Raw genomic sequence first — 17,016 nt, forward strand, 5'->3', positions numbered from 1 at the left:
AAACTGTAAAAATATATTTTAAAGACCTCCATATCTCTTTATTTCTACAAAAAAAAAAACCCAGGTATTTTCCACTATATTAACATAGAGGTTTCATAGATTCAACAACTTCTGAATGAACAAGAACTATAACTGGAGTTACAAACTCCATATGTTTGTAAATACCACAATAACATTTGAAAGCACATCTAGGCAAGATTGGAAACAACTTCTACTAGAGTTTAATTCTGTTTTCAGAAGTATCTGGTGCTTATAAACATGTAAATGCATCACTTCCGAAGGTGGAAAAGCTTCCAGATTTGCATTTGGAAGCAAAAGTAATCGGACTCTGGATAATAAATTAGTTAGTTTGATCTTTTCTATTTTAGTCAAGAAAGCCATCTCTAGCTGTGTCTGCAGCAGCTCTTACTAATACTTTGGCTCAGCCCCAGGAAGACCCTGATTATATTTGAAGATCTAAATATGATTAATGAGCTACAAGAAATATTGGAAGTAGCTGTCTGGAATAGATGCAAGATCGAGGTATTTTATCGTGTGCCTTGATTGCCTTCACTGTACGTGTTGTTTATGACATGGCCAATGGTTGCTGATGTCCCTACCTGCATGGTGCTTCATTCTTTTCCAAAAAGACAGCGTGATTTAGACTGGCAGTTTGCCAGCATTCTGCCTTTGTCACCTTCTTCCTCTTTTCACTTCCTCAACCAAAGAATCAAAATCGTCCAGAAAAGAAATGCAAATTAGACAAAAAGCTTGATGATGTAACTTGGATATCCTCTCTTTATGGTATATTATGTTCTACATAGATGCTGTTGTCTGTGTGTCTTCAGTCTTGTTTCAATAGACATCTTTAATTCATGTTTTTCTTATCCTTTTAGAGGGTCGCTGAAAACCTTTGTTCATACAGTGCATCTATTACAGAAACAGACTGATCTGGGTTCCCTGCCGGTGGCCGATGTTTTGTACAGGTTTGTAGTGACTTTTCTAATTGTAGCACTTTGACATCAGCTCTGAAAATGTGAATGCATTTACAAATAAATGTCTCTAAGTGTGATTAGAAGGCTTTAGAGTAATTGAAAGCCCTGGGAAAGATCGAAATCCAGTCACTTGCAGAAGGAAGACATTAGAAAGTCAAATCTAAAAGGATTTAATTGTTCTTTGCGTGTTAAGTTTTAAATTTTTTAATGAAATATTGATTATTCCTTCAAGTGGCTTATGAACAGAGAATAATCACTTAAAATGTGTCTTTATCTTAATTTCTGGTTTTTAGGTAGGGTTTGCTATCACTGTTCTCTATGCATTTTATTTTATTTTCTACTTAAAGGCTGTTGCTTTTGGAGGGAGGACCTGGCTCGCCCTCTTGTTTGCTTGGAGGAAAGCATATCGTGTCTTGGGGCTTTGAAGACATGTTACCTGCGCCTGATGCCAACAGTGGTTCCAGCAGTGAAAATAAAGGTGAATTATTTCATGACAGTCAGTATTAGCAGGGGAGGACAAGACACTTTGTGTGGTGGTAATTGTTTAAAAAATAATGTAAAGCTTTGGAGTTGGAAAAGATTTCTCCTTTTCCTTTGAAAGTAATGTAAAAGCAAGTCTAGCACACAGCAAACAACTGAAAGGTGAAGGGTTTGGAAGGACCATCTGGAGAGAGCGCTGGGCATCATGGGAGTATCCTGAAGCCTGGTGTATAATGAAAGTGGGAGGGCAGCCACTGCCTGGGCAATTTATCTTAGTGTGTACATTCAAAACTGAAGCTTTGAAAAGATGGACCTAACTTAGAGAAGTACTACCTTGTTCTCATTGTTTGGCTTGTCGTACCTATTCCTCTTAGGCTAATCTGACCTGATATGTACCTGATTTGGGTTTTTTTATAGTTGATTTGGAATCAGATAGGAAAAAAAAAGTGTCTTGTTTTATATTAAGAGTAAATCCTAAGCCTAAGGCGTTAATGATAGCATGGCATGTCTTTTTTGTTTTAAATGCAAGATCATGGGATTCAGAAGAGTGTAGCTTTTTGGTTGCCGAAGCCCAGATGATATTTTAAATTGTCTAATAATGAGGTTGGCGGAAACCATCAAAGCAATAGATACAGTGACCCTCTCTGACTTCAGTGGGGATTTTGCAGAGAGGTCAAACTCAGTTTGGATATTATCCACTCATTAGTCTTCCTGTAAGCATCATTTTTGTTGTCCTGTGCAGTATCACTGTATTCGGTAGCTGTCATGGGCAGAGCATGTTTATTTTTAGGAGTACAAGTCATTGCTTTTTTTTCCCTTTTTCCTGTTCTACTTTTGTTTCTGTCCAATCTGTTTTGTATAGGGTTTTTTTGTGCTTTCTCTTGTATTTCTTTCCCTGAATTAACTCAGTTTGTATTGCTTTGTTTGCTTACTATTTTTTCACTAATTGAGAGAGTTCACAGTGCTTTAGAAATATTAGTTCAAGCTTTAATGACATTGCACTAAATTCAATACAAGGCATAGAAATTTACAAATCTGAGTTGTCATTGTCTCTGCAAGTATAGTGGGGACACCTATATTTTGAAGAGGTTTTCTTGCTGTAAGAGTGACTAGATTATTTTCTTTTGGTCCCTGGCTGACTGTTCAGACTGCTGGAACTTTAAGTTGACTGGACTGGTTCATTGACATCCCATTTACAAAGCTTTGCCTTGTGTGTCCCACCTTGATTGTTAGTAATTCCACTTAGTGAGTGCAAAGCTATTTTTAAAATACATTTTGTCTTAATTTATCAGTGTTCAGAGGTAAAAAGGTCTGCTGAGTAGTGTTAAGAGAAGCACAGAGTTGTACCAGAAATTAGATCAAGGCTCAATATTAGTTTATTCCTTCCTTATGAACAGTAGGTTATACCCACAGTCCTGAGCAGAAAGGCTTACAGAGTCATAAGTCTTGCTTGTATTTAATCTCGCTGCCAGTTCTGAGTTCTGAATACCATTACCTGTTGCAGAAGCAGAAGAGAATGTTCTTCTGCCCCTTTACGTCATTCTGAAGGCATTTGAGAGCAAATACTCAAGTTGTTTTATATTTAAGTAAAGGATTTTTGCACTTGAAATGAGTTTGCTTGAATAGTCTTGTGTTCCTAAGTGTGGTTAAGTATGCTGGTCTAGTTGCTGCTGTATTTATAGTTTTGAATAGTGTGCAGGAAAAGCCAGTTCAAGTGGTTTTTTTACAGGAGATGGGGCCAGAGTGCCCAAAGCCACATCTTTAACACCGAAATGGTTACAGAACGTAGGAAAATTATTCAGAAACCAATGATGTACATTTGAATCATGAAACAACTGTGCTAATATCGTTTATTGTCTCAGAAGAATATCTGAGTGACCACCACCCGTTTATTTGGCAGCAGCAGGAGATTTAAGTAGTGCCACTATTCATGAATGACCCATAGTCTGGGCACCTCCATGAGGCTTGAAAGAAATGTAAAGAGACTACTGTAATAAGAATGGGCTTGGACTGTGTTGTAGTAGCTCTTAGAACACCAAATAACAAATCCAATGTTAAAATCTAGTTCTGACCCATCGGTAATGACCCATCATGAGCATCTGTTGGCTTTCAGTTGCTGCCGTCAGTACTGCAGGAGTGCAATGACCATGGAGAATTTCCAGCTTTGTGTTACAGTGAAGGTCTCTCTGCTCTGTTCTTTCTTCCCGATTCAGATGCAGACTTAGGGCGCTGTCTTGCAGCAGATGGGCTCTATCTTTATACAACTAATTCAGTGGGCAGAGGAATAAGCAAATTAGGATCTGGATTACATGGTACTTTGCGGTAAGTGACAGTTGAATGTTTGCTATTCTGCAGATCTGTTTAAAAAAAGTTATTGTTATGGTAAGCCTTTCCCAGACTTTGGGTATAACAAGACGGGACTGTGTTATGCATTTTCATTAAATGCTGTTTTAATGGTTTGGTTTTCTCATCTGAAATTCTTCTGGAGTGTGTTTCCTTATGATTGTAGAATAATCTGGGTTGAAAGGGACTTCTGGAGACCATCTGGTCTGACCTCCTGCAAGGAGGCATACTAGCAGAACTGCTAGTATTTTAGATTTCATTTTAGTTTTTAATGTTTAGTAACTTGGTTTATTCTTTGCCGAGAGGGATGTACTGCAGGCTAGGTTTGTAATCTTTCTGTTTATAGCTGTACAATTGCTGAATTTGTAAGTATTTATTTTCTAATTATGCCATGCATTGTATAAATGATGAGTGTAGATGTGACTCACTATACCTTCTTGCTTTTTTATTGCTTAGAAGTCATGAGGCTTCTTATGCTTTCGAGTCTTTTTACAATAGAAACTGCCTTACGCTGACTGGAAGTTCAGAGTTCAAGAATATGGTTGTGAGTTGTTGCTCTTAGGAAAAAAAATAAATAGCAGAGTTTTAAAGAGTTTTAATGTGCTGCTTTTTCACCAGAGGTTTTGTGTACTGCCGTAATGAGGAGCTGGAGGCTGGGTGGGTTGCCTTTGGCAACAACAAGCTTCTTCATCGGCCCGTCTCTTTTGATAATAAGCCTCACTCCCTTTTCCAGGTTGTGGATCAGCATACCCTTCAGGTAAAAGGAATGGCTGGGATGTTCATTGCAGAGTTAGAGTATAGTAAGGAAATGTTCTTAATTAATCACAATCATTTCTAGCATTAATTGGTTTTGTCCTTGAAGTTTCTTCTTTTCACTTTGTGAAACTGGCTTTTCATAAACCCACGTCGAAAGCATTGCGTGATAGAACGTGTGGGTTGGTTACAGATATTGCTCTGTTCCCGCGTGTCAGTGTGTGCATCTACACATAAATGGGTGTGCATGTACAGAGCTGTGCTGCGTTGGATTGTAAGAGCAGGAATGTGCTATGATCACATTATAAAACAATCAAACAATAGCAAAATGGACTTTGACTTAAACTGAAGGTATCATCTTCTTGAAGAGCTCTTTATTCTCCTAGTGTAACAAAATTCAGGTATTGTTTCTTATCTAACTGTATTTTGTAGATGAACAACTGTCATCCTTTGTGGGTTAGTTTGTTTAGTTTGGGGTTTTTCCTGCCATAGTTTTAAGGATGGATACACACGTTTATGTGCCCTGTTTCCTGAAACTGAGAAAGTTTGGGTTCCCCTTTTATTCAAAAGTTTCAAGTGATGTTTCAGTCAAGTTGCAGAAAGTAGATAACTTTTTAGCATGTGTATTTTTCTTGTAGTACTATGGGTGTGCTCTCTGTCATTAGAGAGGACATGATCCTTTTATTTTAAATGTGTTAAATGTTTAGATACCTAAGCTGGTTTGTATGCAGTAGGTCTATTTGGCAAGCATCGTGGAGTAGCTCTTTGTGACAAATAAGTGCAGTAGTACTGTTATGTCCATAATGAGACTCTTAAGGACTAACTGTGCTCGATCTTTATTTATTTATTTTAAAGAGTACACTGTTAATACTCCTAAGAACAGAGTTCAAAATAAGAACTGTTAAGATGCTCTTTGTCTCATAGGTATGTCAGATAATCCCAATGCCAGTAAATCACTTCCCAGTTGGCAGCACTATGACTACCGTGCATCTTTCTTCAGATGGCACCTACTTCTACTGGATTTGGTCTCCTGCAAGCCTCAATGAAAAAACGCCAAAAGGCCACTCTGTCTTTATGGATGTTTTTGAACTTATAGTAAGCAAATTATGTGTTTTATATGACTCGGGAGTTTGTAGCAAGGCTATGACCTAATTAAATGTCAGCATTTTCAAATCAGCATATTAAGTTTGAATATTGTTATGTGTGATCAGAGTAGCTGTTGGTAATGTGTTTACAAAACAACTTTTAACAGAACGGAAGGTGTATTGTTCATTTCTATCTTCAGAGGACATGTGACTGTCATACTCTTGCAGGGGGAATTTTTATTATAATTAGCAATTAAGTTTTATGCTGGGTTGGTAATTCAGTGTATTAGGATTTAAAGCATTGCTTACTGTGGATCTGCTTCATTGTGTGAAAAGCCAGTCAAGTCCGATAAGTTCCAATTGTTTTGCCTGCACTGTATTTTATAACTGTTATCTTCTTTATGTTGGAGGACAGTCATTGATTTTAGTATCAAACCAAATGCATTTCAAAATACAAAGTCTGGGGTAATGTATCAGTAGCTGAACTCCCTTTTCTCTCAATGGCTTATGTGTGTGTATTTTTATATGTGCATGTATACATGTGTATACATAGATGCATATATATATACACACATACAAATGTATGCATTTATGTGTGTGTATATCTTAATTTGACAATGAAACAGTCTAAAACTTTTTTCATTTCTATAGCAGAGCTTGCAGCAATTCACGGACCAACATTCAAAATTATTGTATTCCTGATTATCAAGTTAGCGTTGATGGAGTGTTGTGGGTGCAGTACAACTTAGGGAAAATACCTAGTGCTGTAAATCAGCTCTGATCTTCATTGAAAGAGGCATTCTTTAATAAAACATCCCCTGAAGGTTGTGGTCTAAGAAAATCATTGCTTACACTTCTTGGCTGGCAGATGATTTAAAGGCCTCTTCACAAAATTTGCCAGTGAAGCATCGCTAAGAAAGTACGAGGAGGTCTGTATATTTTTAAGTAGAGTTCCATCAATAAACAAGATTATGACAAACAGTTCTGTCTTTAAGGGAAAACCAAATAGATGATATTCTGTTGAAAGTCACAAACAAAAACACGTACTCATCTGTCTCACTGTTATACTTTTTTACCAGAAATTTTGACAGCAGAGTTTCAAGTTTATATCCCTGCCTCATGTATTGTGTGGTGCAGTTTGACTGGTCAGTTAAGGTAGTATTTCCTACAGATTTCAGTATCTAAAATTACTTTTTTTTTTTCTTCATTTTAATAGGTAGAAAATGGCATATGTATAGCAAATCCTCTACAGGAACGAATTATATTAATGAGAAAAGAGGGTGAATCGGCAAAGAGCATAAATGAGATGCTGCTGAGTAGGCTGTCCAGGTATCGAGCCTCCCCGTCAGCAACACTGGCTGCTCTCACTGGCTCTACCATCTCTAATACATTAAAAGAGGACCAAGCAGGTCAGAAGGGGTTTTACTTACTCTGTTTTGTTTCTTGACACACGTATCATTTCTAGTAATTACTGACCTCTTAAGACATACAAAAAAAGTGTGCTTTTTTTTTCCCCTAAAAACCTGATCAAACTGCTAATGGCATTTCTCTGCTGGCAGTTCAACTGGGCTTCTAATTGTTATATACAAATGGACTGCAGCTTAGCAAGTGCAACTGGTATTTCACAAGTTTTATATTATAAATCGGAAGTAAGCTTGCTTTTTTGAGGCTGTCTGCACAATGTTCGGGTATTCTTTTATGGATTTGGTGAAACTGCCAGTTAGGGAATCTTGAATGAACAGAGTTAACTGGATGATCTGGACCTTTATGATTTGTCTTAAGACAAGATTTTATTCAGTTTATCCTGAAGTACTTATCTTCCGTATGTGAGTTTTCTTTCTCCAATTTTAAACATTTAAAGGTATTTCCATAAAAATAAATGATACAGGAAATAGATGTGCTTACAGGAAAACTGGCAAAGAGTTAGCTTGAGAGCTATTTTAAAGGTTGTGTTTTGCCAGTTAACAACTAGAGTGCTGCAGAAGAAGCAGAAGTAGTTATTCTTGGCTAGTTCTTCAGTCAGTGCTCAGCAAAGTGTTGATCAGCTGTGGAGGAGCTGGATCATTATGACTGTATACGTTTCATGTGGAGCAGGGGAACTTAAAATAGTAAATGCGTAGTGAATCTCAAATGATCTCTTTATGTTAAAAGATTATTTGACTCGAAGGTGTTGCTTTCAGTATGTTTATAGCCACACAATTCTTAAAACAGTTTTGTTTATACTTAAATTTTAGGCTTCGAATTTTTGTGGTTTAGAAGTAGAGATTGCTGTCTCTATATTTCTTTCTTTAATTGTTCCCTTTACTTAAATAACCCATGAAACTGTTTGTGTCCTGCTGGGGATTGATGCTGACCACGTGGGATGATGAGGCCCCCTCTATATGACTCTTACAGCAACTTCTAAATGCTGAAAGTGTAGCTTGCATGAATTTCCGTGTTGATTGAAGCCCTAAGCAGAAAACTGCCTTTTTTTCTGCCTGTTACTCTGAGTTTTTAATGTTAAGAAATACATATTTGTGTCATTTTTCTGTTCAATATTTCAGCTGCAAATACGAGCTGTGGGCTGCCACTGAAAATGCTGAGGAAGACTCCGATATACACATGTGGAACGTACTTGGTGATGTTGGTCCCACCTCCAGGCGGGTCAGGCAGTTCTGCAACACGCTCACTCTTTGGAGGAACAAGTGCTTTGTCATCTTTAAAAAGTGAGTTGGATATGTTTGTGGCAGATTTGAAGTCCTTGGCTTTCTGAAATACAAGAAACATTTCAGAAATTGACTGGAGAGTTTTTTTCTGTGTAGTTCTTGCTTCAAGCTTGGTGTTCAATATTTCGGATGGGCAGTTCACAAGCCGAGCGGATCTCATTGATGCTGCAGGAAGCTCGCTGGGGCGTGGTGCTCTTGTTCCAGGACTTGGTAAGAAGTACTTCTGTTTTCTGGGAATGTTTCAGAATTAGACGGATCCAACCCTTAGGTTTTAAATAATCCATCTGGATTTAAATTAGCAATAAGCAGCTTTGGGCTTGTCTGTGGTGAAATGTTGTAAATTTAACATTTTTGAAAGTTCAGGATTCCCTGATGGAATTCTCGATATCTTGCTTTTGCAGTTTCAGCTGCACACAAACTCAGTGCTTTCTGTAGCAGAAAAGAATCTTGAAAGAAGGCTGACTTCTAGCACCTTGCAGTGTGTAAAACAATCTGAATGTCTTAGCTCTGTGTTTGAAAATACATAGAAGCATCTTAGTTGGGAAGACGTTGCAGGCATTTCCAATTTCCCTGTCACTTTATCACTGAAGCTTCATCAATGTTTTCTTCAGGAAACAGCGTCCATGTTACTTAAACATTGCAGATAATTGCTGGCGTTTTAATAAGCAGAGTTTTTATGTTGCCTAAAAAGCAATTTCTTAGAAGTGTTTGAAATAAATAGTTTAAAGTAATATCCTAACTGCTAGGACACATGGATAGGTACGCATGCTAACCTGGAAATTTATCTTGGTCATTTGAAACAGGTAAGTTTCAAATAACAGGTTATTTTTTAACTTACGATAAATGCCTCTTTCATAGAACAGTGGTGTCTGTAATCCACTCATCCTTTGCCTTTTACTATTTTGGACCTGCTCCTGCCTGTAGGCTTTGTACAGTTGTAACACTTGCGCTGTGCAAACTGTTGGTTTTATTAAAGCTGTTATGTTTGTACCACAAGGCCTCTAAAATAAGTTCTGAGGTGTTTAATTGTCAATAGTTGTAGTAAAATCAGCTTGAAACTTTTTCCTCTCTACTTTTTCTAGAAGTTTCTGGTATCTATGCCGGACTCAACTATTTTTAGTGTATGCACTGTGGCAGTGTGTGATAAGTTGGTGGAGGAATGATATCTGCTATGTATAAATAACGAGCACTGGAGTATTTACCTGAAATAGGTGCTGGTTTACATTTACTTGAAACTTCACAAGGGATGTGTATTTAATTCCTCTGTTAAGAAATCTCCTTTTAATGTTTTTCATTCCAATGCATTGTTACTACGTTGCTGTCACATGACAGAACTTCTAAAGCAAACAATTTGGATTTATATCTGCTATAAAAATACCTGAGTCTGTTTTTCTAATAAACAAGTCTAAAATCTGATTTGCAAAACATATTTCCTTTTCTCAGGTGCCTGTTATGATACTATGAATAACATGATATGGACATGCTCCAATGATTATATTGATCAGTGGTGTAATCCTGGGAACCAGGCATTCCATTGTGTCTGTCAGAGGCTGGGAGTGAGTCACATCATCACAGAGCCCAAAGGTGAGGAACACCTACAAGTCAGTGTTTTTTACAGGGTGGAAGCAAAATGTGTGATTATCATAGAATAAATACACAGAAAATACTTGCTGCAACTTTCTATTGAAAGTTGAGTTCACTCTTGAAAAGCTACTTATAAATTTTTGTTATGGTTTATCTTTGCTTTAAGAAAGGAAAAAGCAAAAAGTGAGGTGTGTTTGGAAGGTTCCGGTTTGTGCTACCTTTAAAACACTAAAAAAAGGTGGTGTGGGTAATTCCTTTGTTTATCATATGGGCAGGTGTCCTGACAATAATATATTGCATTTTAGAAGCAAATGCTAATGCTACAGTCTGTGTTTGTAGGCAGCATTTGAACTGCTTTTCTTCTTCTAGGGGATGCAACAGCCACAAATGAGGTTATTAACCAGTTACTGCACCACGTTGGTGCCATGTGTATCCACCAACTCAACCTGCTTGCAGCCAGCAACAATCTTCCCATAACAAATTTTTTGGGCAAGCAACACCCCATTGAAGCGCATCACCTCAGCAGTATTTGTGACATTATGGAAAAGGCGATGGTGAATGGAGACACTTGTATAATACGCTGCATCCTTGTTGTCTTTCAGGTACAAGGGCATCTTAAATGTACTTAAAGAAGTTGGTTTAGGGTACAGATGACCACTTTATTATTTTGATTTGTTTCTCCTTTGCGTTCAATTTAATGGAGACTGACCTCACAGTGGCTTTGTATTATCTTATACACCCATTTAAGAGCCCTAATTTAAATACAATTGCCATCCAGAGAGGTTAACATCCTTATTTATTTATTTCCTTCTATTTCCTCCCAAAGTGATGGAAAAAAAGAAGAGGCTTCTCATGCTTCTAAACTACAAGCCCAAATTTTGGATATCCAAAGTCAGTTTCTGACTCTCAGGTTTCTAGTGACCTACGCTGACTATGGAAAGTGAGTTAAGATCCACTGTTTAAGTTTTTAATATTGTGTTTAATTTTTCTTAGGTGGTTTTTAAATTTTTCTTCAGCCCACAAACCGAAAGAAACAGAGATATTGTGAGACGGTCTGGCCTGCTGCTTTGGCAATTACTCATGGCACCAAGGGACCAGATTTGCTCTGAAATTCAGAAGGAGGTTTGCCTGGCTATTAGGTAAATATCTGTTTAATCAAAGGACACTGAACTTAGATCTTGGATAATTAAAAAATGCTGTAGCAGGTGAACATTCAAACTGCATTGGTCAGTTTAATTTTAAATGGATATGATAAAATTCAGATAGACATAGATAAAATTATTATGATTTATATCTGTGGAAGAGGGGAAATACGCTGTTTGTCATGATAACAGTGAAATAACAGATAGTAATTACTTTCCATACTTCTTTTCATTTGTTGCTTTTGTGTGGGCTTTCTTTAGGGTTTTTAAATATCTATTATAACATAGCTGCTAAATTCAGGCTGGTTTTGGTGACTCAGTGATGGCTGGAATGACATCCATGTTTAGTTTTATGTAGTTTACTGGTGTTCTGGAATAGGCAGTGCCCATGCTGTGTCCTGTTAGACCAGTGTTTCCAGTGCCAATACTGAAATTCTCCTGAATGAGGAGAATGTGAGGTGGAGCAGGATGAATAGTGCTTGAGCAATGCTGTAGGATTGAAGGCCCAGAGAGGAGCACTGGCAGGGTGGCGAGGCTGCCTGGAGAAAGTCAGGTTTATGTTTAGAAAACAGGGATCTCTTTTGGTAGAAGGGTGGGCGTTGTGTCTCTGGACTGGTACACCAGGTCATCAAACGCCGCTTTACCTCCACGTCATCTCAGCTACTGCATCTCTTGAACCTGATGCTGTGTAATTTCCTTTCTCCGGCTTGTCAAAATAGCACAATGACTGCATACAGGGGAGTGAGAAAAAAGTGCGATAGTGTATCACGAAAATAAGATCGTATAAACCTCAAGGACGAGGAAGGCTGTCTCAAATGTCCTAAGTACAAATATAATCTGCTTTCAAGTGGGAAGTGCGCCAAAGGTTGAGAACAAAATCTCCTGAAGATAAACTTGCATTTTTTGCGTGTGAATCACGAGATACCAAATTTCAGTTTATGCAGCTCTGTGAGTGAGTGAAGAGGAATAGTGTATCTTTAGTGTGATTATCTAGCATTTTTAAAGTCTTGCTTTTTCACAGGGAAATGTGTATCCCGTCAACTGTATGGGCAGCTGCTGCATTTTTCCCTTCTTCAACTCTGTATCCTCCAATGGCTTGTAAAAAAAAGAAAATCATAGGGATTAGGCAATATCTCCTCCCTCCTGTTTTCTCGTTGAGGTGTTCCGATACCAATGGAAACCTCCAACTTGGCTTGCAATGTAAAACTTATCATGATGTTTGTATCACAAGTTGATCAGCGTGAGCCAGAGGCGAGGGGAAGCTGCAATGATCTCTGCTCTCAGTGTGACACTGAAAACCACACCAATTTTCATTTCTATGAGAGCGTTATTTTAGAAGAAAAAGTCTGCGTAATAGTTTCAATACTTCAGGCAGTCACGAAGCAGTCCTTTTAAGTTATCGCAGTGTTCTAACTTGATGTGGTAATTCATGTAGAAAGGTCAAAGTTCATCACAAGTTAGACTGGAAATTATCTCCACTAGGATATTTATGCACAGTTGCATTGTTCCCAAAATGAGAGTTCTAGAATCTTCTGTGTAGCTTAAACTACATCTTCTATAAGGAGCCGGTCTTCAGGTATAAAACTGTAACAGTAATAACTTCTTGATTACTTGCATTTGCCATTGTTCTTGCCACAGAGCAGCCACAGCTCTTACCCCGTCACCAGAGTTGAGTCGTTCTCTGTTTATTAAAAACGATTGTGCTGTCATATATACAGGTGATTAATGTGAGCTTCTCAGGGTAAGCAAGTAGCTCCAAAAGAAGCTCTGAGACCTAAACAATGACATGTAGTTGATTATAAGTGATTTCTAGAGAGCACAGCTGCTTAATTTGACTAATATAAACGTTAAGATACGGAGAATGCCTTTTTTAAATTGGAAGAAGCTGTTACGTAGTCATTCTAAATGTTACATCAGATACTAAGCTGAGATTCTGTGATGCCATTTTTCATGTGTCCATCGAAATTATGTTGTTGACTTTCAAATACTTTAAGTAATACATGGTTGTGTTTTTTTCTCTAGCTCTGGTTTAAATATCCTGTATCCTGGAGAAGCAGAAATCAATAATTTATTGAAACTGGTCTTAACTGAAGGTGAGAACGTCTTATTGATGTGCAGGAATGTGGTTTTGTAATTGAAAACAAAAAGTGAAAATACTTCTCTGCCCCAGAGGGGGAACAGTTGAGGATATTGAGCACAAGTCTGCTTTAATCCCACCCTATTCTGGGAAATGTTTCAAATTTGGTGCAATTCCATTCTATGGAATGTTTCAAATTTGAAGCTACCTTCAGAATGGCTGCATGGTGAAGTGTGTGTTAGGTGTAGAAAAGGAAAACTTGTCTCAATCAGGCAGCTGTTGGGCATTGAAAAGGATTCTCTTGTGTTCCTATGAGTGATGCTTCTTGTCCAGGTTGTATTTTGGAAGTTCTGGCTAGAGTTAGTGTTACCCAGGACAATTACACAGTAACCAGAGGTAGTGCTAGTCGTAATCTGCTTGCATTCAGCATTAGATGAGAGCCTGAACTTAGAAGCAGCTGATGCACAGTAATGTGTTACTTCATAGGAGTGTGTTTGTGCGTCAAAGTCTTTGGAATTTAAAATGGTGCAGTGTACAGAGTAAGTTTCAACAGGCTGTAATATCAACAGGGAATTAGGTTACACTGTAAATGTAGTGATTACTGAGAAGTGAAAAATATTAAGCAAGGTATCGGCGGAAATAAAAAGAAATTAATTCTGTAAAATGCTGTTTTGCAAAAGTTTCTGCATTCTGTTTTAGGAGAGAGAAACAGTGGTCTCTCTCAACTTCGTGACGTTATCCTGACTAATTTAGCTGAACAACTTCAGAACAACAGATTTGGAAGTGAAGATGATGATCATTATAGGTAAAATGCAACAATATGCTCCCCCTCCTCCTGTTTGCAATGTATGTTTCTGTTATTTGCTTTAGGTCAACTTGCATAAAGTTCTGCTGAAATTGCTTGTTTATCTTGCTGGCAGCGTGACCTGAAATGCTGTCTTTGTGTCCGTAGTGGATAGGATTTCATTAGCACAGGAGAGAGAGATTTGACATTTTAAGGGAGACTTTGGAGCCTTCTGAACACAACTGGGGATTCCCTGCTGCTTACCATGTATATGATAAATGGGGATGATAATTCATATGTATGATATTATGACATTGCTCTCTGTATTGCTACATTAGGTGGCTTTTCAGCAGCAAAAATGTCAATCTCAAGTACCCGTTCAAGTTGAGAGGAATCTTTAGGAGTCATTAGAAGTCATAAACATCTACCAGTGCAGCGTAGGGAATCACTGTTGCACTGATTGTAGTTAAACATTTCAGCCTTGGTTTTCTTTGTGTCGGAGTCTCTGAGGTTGAACAGATTTGTTTTGATTTCTCATAGTTTGTGATACAGTTTGCAGAGGCTTTTGAGTTGAGCTATACAAAATACACTGTAATTAGACTATTAACATTTCTTTCTTGCATTTTTGAAGACTGAATGATGAGCTGTTGCACTACATTCTCAAGATTGTTGTCCGAGAATCTTGTGTCTTAATCACCAAGTGCCAAACTGTGTCTAAAGATGATTTTCAAAGGCTTCTTTCAACTGTGCCTGTAAGTAAAATGTATTTTGATAGAAGTATATTTGCCTTTGGCTTCTTTTCAACCTTCAATCCATCAAGTTCACTGAGTATATAGAGGTGAAACTTCTGTAGTTGTGTCTTAACAAACACAGGAAAGGAATGTCTCATGCTTATGCTGTAATGTTACATTCTTGTATAAAATGGTACAGCTTCTTTATATGTTTTGCAAGTTATTTTTCAAAATTCAGTGTTTTGCAGCCAGTTTCTTTTCTTAATGTGTATTAATAAGCTTGTGTTAAATGAACAAACCAAATTTCTGATCAAGGGAAAGTATTTTTTCGCTTTTGTCTTCTCCCTTAACTTGCTCCCTCTTTTATATTTCAAAGTACAGGAGTGGCCTGAATCAAGGTTGATTAAAGAGTTTAGATAATGTAAAGTGTACTTATTTATGTTAAAGGCTGCATCTTCGTGTTTGCGGTATCTGATGGCTGTACAGAACCACCTCCTCAGTAACACTATTTTGATTAAACCTGATGAAAATGATGACAGTGACAGCTCCTTGCAGGGAGAGACATTGAAGGTACAGGTAAACACCAAGTTTTATTCTAGTATGACTCTACAGTCAGTGTTCCTGTGACACCTCTTGTTTCTGCAATGCATTCTACTTACACTTTTGTTAGTTCTTTTCCTCTTGGTGTAGTTAAATTACTGTAGACAGTTTTTTTTTTCCATTCTCCAGTGAAAGTTTGCAATTGTTTTGTGTTCAGAATTCCATCGTAGCTTCTACGTTGTCGGTGAGAGCAGACACTTCCTTCCTAAATATGTATATAATGAGGTTTAAAATATATTTTAATTAATACGTGCTAGTAAGAGAACTCACCTGCCAGAAATGCTTTCTGGATGCATTATCCCCTACTTTTTTTTTTTCCTAAATCATTCACATGGTCCTTGAAAAAGATATTTTTCAAATTTAAATAGGAAAGGGTTTTCTTGTTTGCCTTTCTTCTGCTTTTGCGCAGTTTTAACTACAAAGCTTATGTAGAACCACCTGCATCTGTTGTCTGAGATAGCGTGAATAGTGTTTGTGGCAAGGAAACTTAGAGGGCGAGGTTTGTGGACAGCAGTTGTTTTGTTGGTATGAAGTTTATTAAAATGATGTCATTTCTTATTGGTGCTGGACCAGTCTTGAATGAACTCGCGGAACCCAGATTTGTCCCAGCATACGCGTTGTCTTGTCACAGCGCTTTTTGTAATAGTAACAATTCTGTAATGGTATCGACCTGAATTTCTGGTATTGTTTAAGTTGGTTTTATCTGCTGTTGTTTGGGACTTTATGTGTTTGTGATCTGCTGTGGTTGAAAGTTATTTGTTCAGGTTCATTCAGTAAATGTTAAATATTGTAGTACTTTTCTTGTCTTGCTATTCACCCATGTTTTCATTGTTCAGTTTCTCTCTCTGCAGTGATCCTCATACCTGCTAGGACATTCTGTCACCAATGCTGTACCTTGGCTGGCTAACAGCTCTCTCTCCTGTGCTGGACGTGGGGATTCCTTCCCTCTAGAAACTGTGCATCCTGTAAAACATGCACCTAGTTTCTCCCAGCACTTTGGGGCTTAGCATTAATCAAATTTAAGTCTTGGATGAATCTACTGCTGCAGGCCTGCCAGGTCACATTATCATTATTTTAATTTGGAAATCCATCCTTTTGTTCTGTTGTCCTGGTTTTCTATTCTATAAGAATTTAAGTATCCTATAACTCTTTCGTACCTAGGAGCTCAAGACCAGCATTTTGTCTCTTGCTACGCAAATTCTAACAGGATGTGATGAAGTCCTAGAAATGCTGCAACAAGTCACTACAGCACTAATAAACAGTGACATTCCTGATAGAGAGCAAAGGTAAGGCAAGCATGAGTCTGCTAACAGTAAACTTGCTTTTTGTGGCTTCTTGTACAAGCACGGTTTGCATTCCTTATTCTTTATAACCTCATACTAGAGCCTTGAATTTGTAGGAGCTGTTTCTTACTGTAGCATTTGCTTAGAGCTTACCTTGTGAAGAATTTAGAATCGAACGCTCCATGTCAGTACTAATAGCTTGATAATCTATAGAAACTTCAGCCTGGTGAGGTTTTAGGCAGTTACGAGGGGTTTTATGAGCAGCATGTGGTATTTAATAGTCAGCTGGAAGTATTCCTGTAAGCCAGGGCAATTCTTTTATTTTGAAATACCAGACAATTACATCTTTAGCAGCTGGACTGGATATTTTCATAGAAACATAGAATCATAGAATGGTTTGGGTTGGAAGGAACCTTAAAGATCATCCAGTTCCAACTCCCCTGCCATGGGCCCTTCCCTGTCTCCCCTTACTTAA

The 17,016-nt window shown here is 37.8% G+C and overlaps 1 protein-coding gene across 4 annotated transcripts in view; it reads left to right on the top strand.

Annotated features, from left to right (window-relative positions):
* The window catches only part of HECTD4 (HECT domain E3 ubiquitin protein ligase 4), a 73,968-nt gene that overhangs the window by 15,356 nt on the left and 41,596 nt on the right, over window positions 1–17,016 (top strand). For 2 of the 4 annotated variants that reach the window (XM_054082583.1, XM_054082585.1), the window contains exons 3-18: window positions 876–965; window positions 1,322–1,452; window positions 3,668–3,776; window positions 4,416–4,554; window positions 5,475–5,645; window positions 6,852–7,044; window positions 8,179–8,340; window positions 8,437–8,550; window positions 9,784–9,924; window positions 10,294–10,526; window positions 10,918–11,063; window positions 13,089–13,159; window positions 13,843–13,948; window positions 14,559–14,679; window positions 15,106–15,234; window positions 16,420–16,544. In XM_054082583.1, coding sequence (XP_053938558.1) covers window positions 876–965; window positions 1,322–1,452; window positions 3,668–3,776; window positions 4,416–4,554; window positions 5,475–5,645; window positions 6,852–7,044; window positions 8,179–8,340; window positions 8,437–8,550; window positions 9,784–9,924; window positions 10,294–10,526; window positions 10,918–11,063; window positions 13,089–13,159; window positions 13,843–13,948; window positions 14,559–14,679; window positions 15,106–15,234; window positions 16,420–16,544 — 2,181 coding nt within the window. The remainder of the gene's footprint in view (window positions 1–875; window positions 966–1,321; window positions 1,453–3,667; window positions 3,777–4,415; window positions 4,555–5,474; window positions 5,646–6,851; window positions 7,045–8,178; window positions 8,341–8,436; window positions 8,551–9,783; window positions 9,925–10,293; window positions 10,527–10,917; window positions 11,064–13,088; window positions 13,160–13,842; window positions 13,949–14,558; window positions 14,680–15,105; window positions 15,235–16,419; window positions 16,545–17,016) is intronic. The other 2 variants (XM_054082584.1, XM_054082586.1) reach the window with 1 other exon arrangement.

Source organism: Cuculus canorus, chromosome 17 (assembly GCF_017976375.1).
Source record: "Cuculus canorus isolate bCucCan1 chromosome 17, bCucCan1.pri, whole genome shotgun sequence".
Taxonomy (NCBI): Eukaryota; Metazoa; Chordata; class Aves; order Cuculiformes; family Cuculidae; genus Cuculus; species Cuculus canorus.